Source organism: Pollicipes pollicipes, unplaced genomic scaffold, assembly GCF_011947565.3.
Source record: "Pollicipes pollicipes isolate AB1234 unplaced genomic scaffold, Ppol_2.1 Scaffold_2555;HRSCAF=2994_pilon_pilon_pilon, whole genome shotgun sequence".
NCBI lineage: Eukaryota > Metazoa > Arthropoda > Thecostraca > Pollicipedomorpha > Pollicipedidae > Pollicipes > Pollicipes pollicipes.
The window spans coordinates 30,465,990-30,476,682 of NW_023596136.1; the positions used below are offsets into that span (position 1 = coordinate 30,465,990).

The 10,693-nt window shown below is 48.7% G+C and overlaps 1 protein-coding gene across 1 annotated transcript; it reads left to right on the forward strand.

Annotated features, from left to right (window-relative positions):
• Positions 1–4,384: 4,384 nt before the first annotated feature.
• On the forward strand, positions 4,385–8,768 carry LOC119109590 (methyltransferase-like protein 24). Its single transcript, XM_037233282.1, has 2 exons — positions 4,385–4,620; positions 7,605–8,768. The coding sequence occupies exons 1-2, from the start codon at positions 4,535–4,537 to the stop codon at positions 8,383–8,385; spliced, it is 867 nt and encodes a 288-aa protein (XP_037089177.1). The 5' UTR covers positions 4,385–4,534; the 3' UTR covers positions 8,386–8,768.
• Positions 8,769–10,693: the final 1,925 nt, after the last annotated feature.

Genomic DNA, 10,693 nt, shown 5'->3' on the forward strand with positions numbered 1-10,693 from the left:
ACGAGCCGATTTTTAACTTGCAACTGCCAGCATATTTGCCATAGAAAGAACTAGCGTCGGTCAAAAGGTTCCGACCTCTCAAGGTCACTCCTCAGGGTCAGATGCGGGCGCAAAGGACGGGGAACTCCATATCAGTCAATTTTAAACCTGCACGGTCGGAATATTCACTGCCGAAAGAAAAAGCGTTCATGAAAAGCCCTGACCTCTTACGGTCATTTTCTCAAAGTCATTCTTCAAGATCATACGCGAGCATAAAGGACGGGGAACTCCATATCACCCAAACTTTTAACGGTCGATTTAAACTTGCAAATATCAGGATGTTCACCTTAAATACTGACCTTGAAGAAATATGAGAATATTGACCTTGAGGGTGACCTCGAGATGTCAGGACTTTTTGACGAACAATGGTTCTTTCTGTGGTAAATGTTCTGATGTTTGCAAGTAAAAATTCAGCTGGTAATTTTTCGGTGATATCGAGTTCCCCGTCCTTTGAGCCGACTTTGACCTTGAAAGGTGACGATGAGGGATCAAAACTTTCTGACCGACGCTAGTTTTTTCTGTGGTAAATGCTCGGACATTTGGAAGGTGAAAATCGTCCGGTAATTTCTGAGTGATACGAAATTCCTTCTCCTTTGAGTTAGCGTTTGGCCTTCAAGGCTGCCGTTGAGACGTCAGGACTTTTTGACGGACGCTAGCTCTTGCGCTTGTAAATATTTTGACGTTTATAGTTCTCAAATCGGCCGGTAAATTTCGGGTGATCTCGAGTTCCCCGTCATCTGGCTCCACGTTTGACTCTGAAATGTGGCCTTGAGAGGTCGCGACTTCTTGACGGACTCTAGTTTTTCCTGTGGTGAATATTCTGTTGTTTGTAAGTTGAAAATCGACCGGTAAGTTTTGGGTGGTGCAGAGTTCCCCGTCTTTGACACAGCATTTGAACTTGAAGGATGACCATGAGATGTGATGACTTTCTGACGGACGCTAGTTCTTTCTGTGGTGAACATTCTGTCATTTGGAAACTGAAAATCGACCGGTAAATTCTGAATGATATCGAGTTCCTCGTCCTTCGACCCCGTGTCAGACCTTGAGGGCTGGCATTGAGAAGTCATAGCTTTTTGACGGACGCTACCTCCTGCGCTTGTGAATATTGTGATTCGTATTGTTTTCGAATCGACGGTAATTCTTGGGTGATGTCGAGTTCCCGTCATTTGAGTCCGCGTTTGACTTTGAAGGGTGATCAAAAAAGGTCAGAACTTTTTGACTGACGCTATTTTTTTCTGTGGTTAATATTCTGTTGTTTGTAAGTTGAAAATCGGCCAGTACTTTTTGCGGGATATGAAGTTCCCTGCTCTTTGAGTCCGCGTTTGACATTGAGGGATGGCTTTGAGAGGTCAGGACCTTTTGACGGGCGCTAGTTTCTTCTGTGGTAAATATTCTGATGTTTGTAAGTTGAAAATCAGCCGGTAATTTTTGGATGATATCAAGTTCTCCGTCCTTTGAGATCTTGTCTGACCTTGAAGGGTTACCTTTAGAGGGCAGGACTTTTTGACGGCCGCTAGTTCTTTCTGTGGTGAATACTTTGATGTTTGTAAGTTGAAAATCGGCTGGAAATTTTTGAGTGACATCGAATTCCCCGTCCTTTGAGCCCTCGTATGACCTTAAAGGATGACCTTGATATATCAGGCCTTTTTGCGAACGCGTTCTTTCTGTGGTAAATATTCTGACATTTGTTAGTTCAAAATCGGCCGGTAATTTTGGGATGATATCAAATTATCCGTCCTTTGAGCCCACATTTGACCTTGAAGGATGACCTTGAGATGTCTGGACTTTTTGGCGCGCATTGCTTTTTTCTGTGGTGAGAATTCTGCTGTTTGTAAGTTAAAATTAACCGGTAATTTTTTAGCGATACCGAGTTATCCGTCTTTCGAGGCCACGTTTGGCCTTGAAGAATGACCTTGAGATGTTAGGATATTTGACGGGCACTATCTCTTGCGCTTGTAAATATTTTGATGCTTGCAGTTTTCAAATCGGCCGGTAATTTCTGGGTGATATCGAGTCTCCCGTCCTTTGAGTCCACGTTTGACATTGAAGAATGACCTTGAAAGGTCATGAGATTTTGATGACGGACGCTAGTTTTTTTCTGCGGTGAATATTCTGATAGTTGTATGGTGAAAATCGGCCCGTAATTTTTGGTGATATCGAGTTCCCGTCCTTGAGCCCGTGTTTGATTTTGAAGGATGACCTTAAAGGGCCAGGTGCTTCTGGCAGACGCTAGGTTCTTTCTGTGGTGAATATTCTGAGATTCGCAAGTCGTAAATAGACAGGTATGTACTGGATGATATCGAGTTCTCCATCCTTTGAACCCGCGCTTAACCTTGCAGGGTGACCTTGAAATGTCAGTACGTTCTGACGGACGCTAGGTCTTGCGCTGGTGAATACTTTGATGCTTGTAGTTTTCAAATCGGCATGTAATTTTTGGGTGATATTAAGTTCTCCTTCTTTTGAGCCAGCGTTTTCCCCTGAATGGTGACCTTAAGAAGCTACAACTTTCCGACTGATGCCTGTTCTTTCTGTGTCAAATATTCTGACATTTGTAAACTGAAAATCGGCCGGTATTTTTTGGGTGATATCAAGTCCTGTCTTTTGACCCAGCTTTTGACCTTAAAAATAACATGCTAATGCAAAAGAAGGGTCATTTTTTGTGTTTTCATGCGACAATTGGACTTGAGATTTTTCAGAGAAATCAGAACTTGTCGCTGAATGAATCGCTGAATAAATCGCTAACTTCACGGACATCCTGACCCTGGAGCGTTTCGCGTCATGTTCGCATGTGCAACCGCGTACATGTGCACGTTCGTGAGAAGTGTGTGTGTGGGCGAGGGGGGGAGGGACGGGGTAATCATTGGCATCCTGTTTTAATGCCGTGACAACGGACTTGGATAGCTACGAGTGTGCTGTGAATAGTCCGAATGCACGTCTGCCGTCTACGTCTACCGATCTGCGCCCGGACGCGGTGCCGAGCTGCCAGTGGCCGGGTGCGAAAGCGCCCGCACGACCCCTCCCCCTCCCCTACCCACCCCGCTCGAGCGGAAAACCTGAACAAAACATCTCATTTAGGACCATGCAGAATGTCTGTATCAAGTTTCCATTCACCTCTACCAACGAGTGAGCTATGGCTTGAAATGTTTGGCAGCGCGTTGTTGCGTGTTATCGGTGGGTGCACATCCGCGTCGGGGCGCGGAATGGTCACAGTCGGGCCGGTTGGGGTGCGGCGAGGCAAAGGTCTGCGCGGCGGTGTTGCGACAGGCTGGCGTAAGCCGCTTAAGCTTGTTGTGTGGTCTGAGACCCCACGCTGCAGTGTGGGGTTTTCCGCTGTCCATTATCTTTTGAAAATGTGTTATCTGACCTCCCCTGGCTAACGGTGTGCCGCTGGGGAGTCCGGTCTATGCTCGATATCCCCTGCCCTGATAGGGAGGGGCTCAATATGGCACCCCTGAGGTATTTTTACGATATCTTGCATGCCGTATTTTTGCGCTTAACTTTTCAGTAGCCCATCCATTGCGCGTCTTTTGACTAAAAAATACGCGTTTCTAGCTTTTCTGGTTCCCGTGCAATGGCAGTTGTTTTCAACAACTGCACGGTGATCCCAGACCGGCAAAAGTGGCAGGCGGCAACCGAGTCCGCTGATCGCTCGCGACGGAGCGAAACTGTCATGTTAACGGAGCCCTACAGTTGAAAAGTCTGCTCCAAACAGACAAAAATGCATTCAATGTGCTCACAACTAATCGAGGAGCACGGCTGTGTAAGTTTCACTTCGTTCTGTATGATTCCGTGTATGCTTTCGTAAATATGGGCATAGAAAGCCGAAAAGTGTAATCTTCTAAAACATGGCCAGTGGCATGGCATAGCGAAGTCAATGATTGACCTAATGACATGAAATGTATTATCAATCGCTAGAAGACGTTGGAGTCAAGCCATTGTTGCTTTTTTACAAGGCTCTAGCGTTTTTGCCTTTGAAATGACAGAGGATGGTTCGCATCGCCCCCCCCCCCCCCCCACCCCCCCACCAGCATAGCGTTATGAGCAACCACCGCGGTGTTTTTCACGTAAAACATGGATTAGAAAAGCCCTTGCGCATTTCATACGACTTTGGCTGAAGGTTCTTAAGATTCTGCAGGCCTGGCACTAGCCGTTTTGCAGCCTCGTCCCTTCAGAATGCCGTGGAGCTGATGCCTGACCGCAGTCGGGACGAGGGCAGCCTCATCAGCCATATGTCTCGCTTCGTGCCTCGTCATCGATAAGGTATCAGGCCTATCGCCGCCAATGTGCATCTCTTCCGTTTGCCTCATTTGGTGTGGTGTGACATGTCGGCGCCGATCGCCAGACGACGGCAGGCAGCGTCGACGATCTGTCCGTCGATCGCGACTGGTGACTGCCCTGACCGGCCGCTCGTGCGCAGCCAGCAGTCCGTCTGGGGCGCGGATCCGTATGGGAACTGCTGGCTGTTCACCCGCGAGTTCTGAACCATCACGCCGAGATGTTCCCCGGCGCCAATCGGCGAAACGGCGCGTTCGCGGCGGCGCTGGCGCTAGTCGTCGTCGTGGCGCTGGGATCACACTACTGGTAAGTGCAGCGGTGTGTATCGACGTTCCGCTGCGTAGTTGTTCCTGCACGGCACGTGCATAACGACACTGCATTACTAAACGACACCGGATTCGGAAAAAAAACAGTTGAACATTTGAGATCTAATTCCTGGTTGACAGGAAAGCTAGGCCAACAGTCATTGGACCATTTTCCCACACATAGTATACGCATGATTTTGGGTTCCGAGTGCATGTATTTTTCCTACCAAACTTCCAATCTACCCAATTTTCTATGCAAATTGGAGCAGGTAGTTTCGGCATGGTTATAGAAGGAATGTGATATCTGAATAATGCATGGCCATGACAGCAGTTGCGGACAACCTTGACCGATTAGGGGATGTTGTACCCAAATGTAGCAAACTACGGTCTGTCCCGTCTCTAAGTACGCTGGGCGTCGATTCAGCAAGAGGGTTATATAAACGGCCTACCTCTCCTTCCGTGCCATGGACGGCGGCAAAGTGCTGGCTGCTGGCTGTGGTTGCGCTCCGCGAATGCTGGACACAGCATTATCAATCTGATTAGTGACAGTTGGGCAGTACTGCATTAGTTGCACTGTTGATTTGCACGCCCCCGTGTAGCTGGTTGAATATCCTTCGCTCGGATGGGGATCAATTTGACCCCTCTGGGATCTCAGGAGCTAAAAGAGCTAGAGACACCAAATTCACAGGGTGTGTTGGCCTGTGCGTGTACTCACTTAAGTCAACGTTTGAGATTCCTATGATCAAATAGCCTTTGGTTCAAGTAGGTTCAAACAAGGTCGAGCTCCAGGCTGGTCTCCAAAGTGCCCTAGAACCTAGATACCTGTTCCAAGCAAAAAGTCAAGTGCTCATTTCAGGTCAGTGATCTTTTTTGACCTCTTGAAGATCATGCTGACCAAAACCATGCAATACTGCTTTGAGTTTTCTATTTGAATAAGCAACAAGAATACGCTAGACAGTCTGTTTTTAAAAATAAAAATGTTAACCTGGGACATTTAAGGTCAGTGACCTATTCTGACCTTTAGGAAGGCCACGGAATGCTTGTAATGCGGTTCCTGCTATAAATAAATTTGAAATGAGCACAAGAAAATATCCCATAAAGCAATCCCTAGAGCAATAAAACAGACTGGTTTTGACCGTGGTCTGACCTTTATAATTGAACCTACATCAATGGAATTTGTTCATGCAATTGGCGTGTTGCCTAAGAAAGTGTTGAGCTGTATGGACTCATTTAACACGCGCTCGGGTGAGGGGGGGGGGGGGCAATTGATCCCGCACCCAGGAAGGTTTTTTCCAAAATGGTTTTCGAACGGCGTGGCGTAGCCGCGCCAAATTTTGCAGAGCTGTAGACAATTGACTAGCGGATCGTTTGGTGCCAAAAATTTAGATGTACGCTGTAAGTTCTCTGATCTATGGGGGGTTTAAGTCAATTCATGGTTTCAGCGAAGACAATTTCTAGGGAATCGTTCAATCTGATGCAGGAACGAAGTATTAGACAAAGCCGTACATCTCTGAGATACTCTCTTAGGCAATACAGCAATGGAATGAACAAATTACATTGACTTAACGTCACGTATGGAGGTCAGACCAAGGTCAAAACCATCATGTCTTATTACTCTAGGGCTTGCTGTATGGGATAGTTTTTGGTGTCCATTTCAAGTTTATTAATAGCAGGAACCACATTCTACATCTTCCATGGATTTCTTAGAGGTTAAAATAGGTCATTGACCTAAAATGACGCAGGTCAACATTTTGTTTTTAGGAGCATACTGCCTAGCATAATTTTTGCTGCTTATTCAAATGCAAAACTCAGAGCAGTCATTGTATGATTTTGGTCACCATGACCTTAAAAAGGTCAAACAAGGTCACTGACCTTAAATGAGCATGCGACTTTTTGCTTGGAGACAATTATCTAGGTTGTGGGAGCCTGTTGGAGACCAACCTGGAACTTGCCATTGCTTGACCTTATTTGGCCCGAAGATCACGAACTAGGAACCTCAAACTTTACCCAAGTAAGACCACGTAGAGGTCAACACACCCTGTGAATTTGGTGTCTTTAGCTCTCTTAGTTCCCGAGATCTCAGGGGGGGGGGGTCAAATTGACCCCCCACCTGAGCGAAGGGTATCTAGCCAGTCACCCGGGAGCTTGTTAACACTCCGTTGTTGCATCGGGTTGAACGATTCTTTAGAAATTAGCTTCGCTGAATCCAAGGCCTGACTTTGACCTGCCGTAGGTCAGCGACCTTACAAGGTACATCAATGTAAACTTTTGAAGCCAAACGATCGGCTATTCAATTGCCTGCAGATATGCAAAATTTGACACGCCTTACCGCGCCATTCGGACACCATTCTGAAAAACCTTTAGGCGGTCAATTTGACAACATCCGAGCGCGTGTTAACACTCACCTAGTGATATAAAAAGGCTAGCAAGCGTGCTGGTTCGCTTGTGTGAAAATGTTTATGACGCAAGCAATATGAGGTCCATCTGAAGTACTCGAAATTCAATCTGCTGTCTTTTTGGGCTTCGCCTTGTACCAGCACAACCGCAGTGTGAATGGAGCGCAGCTTGTCAACCGCGGCTTAAACTGTATGGGTGACGGCTGTGCGTTCTTGGGTCACATTAAGCTCCGAATAGTAAGCCTATCACAGCGGGTCGCACACCAATTATGTCAATTATCTCAAGATCTCACTGGCTTAGTCTCTCTCACCTGTAGGAAGGTCTCTGCAGATATCGTTTTTGCCACTTGCCTGGAAGAGTGCATGGAGCCTGTGCATTTGTCCCCATAATTCTGCACTTCTAGACACGTATCATATATTCATTTTACAGACCTGTTCCCTTCAACTTTGAGTTGTCACTTGTCCGCATCCACTGAAGAGCTCAGGCCAGCTTCTACAGTTCTTCTACTGTGTAGCGTAACCAGCTCGCGTATGTCGGAAGCCACGCCTCTAGATCCGTATACCACTCGGTCGGTTCTGTGGTCCGCAGGTGGTGGACCAGCGTCAACATGGTGGGACCGGTCAGTCAAAAGCAGGTGGAAGCACCCTCCACCCAGCACCCCGACCACCTTCCGTTCGACGCCCAGGATGGCATGCCCCTCTCGCTGCAGCTGTTTAACTACATCGAAACGCCCACCGTCTGGTGCCGGAGACTGAGCATGTTCGGAGGCGTCTGCACAGGAAGCGGCAAAGTCGATGGCGACAAGTTCGTCTGCCTGGATGCTGAGTATGCGCCGACGGCGGGGGCGTGCCTCGTCTACTCGTTCGGCATCGCGCACGAGTGGAGCTTCGACAAGGACGTGACTGGCTACGGCTGTCAGGTGCACGCGTTTGACCCGTCCATGGAGACCTACCCTGAGGGTAAAACGGCGTTCGGCGTCCACTTCTACAGGACTGGCCTCGGAACGAAGACGAAAAACACCCCGATAAAGTGGCGAATGATGTCACTGACACAGATAAGAGCCAACTTAAGCCATACGCAAAGGGTGATAGACTATCTGAAGGTGGATATCGAGGGCAGCGAGTGGGACTGGCTTGATGACGACGTTAACTCCTTGAAAAGCGTGCGGCAGTTGGGTATGGAGATACACATGAACGAGGCAAGCCTAGCGAGGTACCACAACGCGTTTCGGCAGATTCACGCGCTGGGATTCCGGCTTGCTCATTCCAGTCCCAACCGTGTATATGGCAGAACTGAAACCGTCCAGGGCGTGAGGAGAAAGGTGGCCCTGCTGTACGAGCTTGTGTGGCTTAATCGGCACAAATTATAATCAAAGCCTCTCGTCATTTCGATGAAAAGCCGTTGCGTATGGTACATAAGCCCTGACCGAAGTTGCGCACAGCATGCAGCTTCCTCTCAGCGTGCACAGCACTGGTCAGAAGTACTGCTGGTATGACATTTTTTTCAGCGTTTCCCTGGAGAAGTGACCCCTCACGCTGGTATGCTGCGTCAGCGTCTCGTTATCACCTGACATCAGCTGGGCCGGCGCCCGTCGTCCCCGTTCCGTCCCTCCGAAGAGCGCCGCAGGCGAGACCCACTGACCTGGCCTGGAGGCGGGCCCGTGCTGCTGCCGCCGGCAGCCACGGGCTGACGCGCTCCCACCACGCGGAACAATGGAGGGCCGACCACGCGGCCCACGCAGAGCTTAGCTCGCACCCGGCCCGCGCCGCACCCCCCCCCCCCCCCCCCCACCCCACGCCCTCCCCTGCACCGGGGTCTCCTGGACGCAGTGGCAGCGTGTCACCCGCGAGGCTCTCAGGGGCTCTCCGCTCAGGCGGTCCGCACGCGGGGGCGCGGCGGAGGCCGGGCCACTTGAGGAAGCCGTTCGGTCGGTGTGACGTCCGGCGCGCCGAGACATCCTGACTGATGCGACGAAACCAGCGTCTCGACAGCGCGCGTGTGACCTGTAGAGCGTGGTAAAGCGAGGCGTCAGACGCACCAGTGTCGTGTCGCAGGTCGCAGCAGCCGTGAGTGCCAGGTGAACGCAATCTGAATGAGCTGCCCACACTGTGGCCGCGAATCGGACTGCCACAGATCGGCAGCTGATAGTTCGGTGTTACCTGCATGTGATGCGAGGCCTGCCTTAGTGGGGGATTGTAGGATGTAAAGATAGAGATTATTTGGCAGCCTAGCTGCGACAAGTGTCGTAACTATGAGGTTCGCGGAATGTATGACGTCTTGTAGCTGTGAGGTTCGGCAGAATGTACCACGTGTGGCAGCTGTGAAGTTCGGCGGAATGTACCACGTGACGTAACTATGAGGTTTGGCCGAATGTACCATGTGTCGCAACTGTGAGGTTCGGAGAACCCACCGCTGGCTGGTTGGTATCAAAATAAACAGAAGGAACTGTCCCAAGGTGTGTGTATTATATCATAGATTGTCACTGACGGATGTGTGCGTTCAAACCGATGCCCATGGCTTCGGCTGAGGACTGTATGGAAAATGTCAACAACTCAACGATCCTGACGTTTATCTCACATAGGAAACCGTTGCAACCCAAATCGTTAGCGTATACTTAACATAATTCAAAATTATTTACACCTCTTTAAGATCAGTTTCAAAGGTGATCATTAAATCAACGATAATTGCTGCTTGGTAAGTGCATGCATCCTGCATAGTTTGTGGATCAGCAAGCATCCACATAATTACTAGATGCACGGCTTTAACGCTTAACTGTTCTGTGGTGCATTCACGCTACGATTTATGCCAGTTTTTTCCGCGTGAGAGAAAAAAAGCTAAAACCGAGAATAATGTTTGCGTCCATTCCAGTGCGTCACTTCATGAAATCGATTAGAGGGGAGAGGAGGCTGATTAGGTAAAGCAAGCCTAACTAGCTCAAAAAACCTGATTCCCCCCCCCCCGGGATTTCGGCCACTTATTGCGTCTCCGATGTCAAAAAATAGGTTAATGCAAAAACTGTTTTCATGCTGAGAATGACTTTTTATTCTAAGCCAAGGTGGAGCTGTATTTTTAGTGGGCATAGAGTGGGGTGTAATTCACAGCAAAACACAGCGGAACAATCCGATCGGTTGTCATCAACGAAAAAGGTGGCGTTTTTCGTTCATCAGAGGGGACCTGCGGGCGTGAGAAGGAGGGCATTGTGCAGAATGGCTAAGTCTGACACATGCAGTCAAAAGGCTGTGGAACATTTGTTCATGGACAATGTTAGGATACACGTAATTAAAAGTAAAAGTGTACTTGCACGTCCCTCTCAACAGACACTTTGATGACTGGAAGGATAGAGAGGTAATGACTGTCATCGCGACGGGTCACCAGAGTGGCTGTGTTAGAAAGGAGGGCGTCCGACAGTTTAATGCACGTTAACAGGTTAAAATAAGCGAGAAAAGCCTCGACCTCTGATTTCGAAAGTAACCGATATTCAGTTTACGATGAGGAAGTAATTTAACGACATTAGCAATAAAGCATTGGCTAGATTCAGAAAACCGAGCGTTTGGAAGCTGCAGTCGTGGTCAGATTTTTACGCCAAATGAAATCGATAAACGCTACTCCAATATTTTTTCACTACGGAGCACGTCGCACAAAACGTGTTGATTCCGCTCCTCGACAAACTTTTAGTG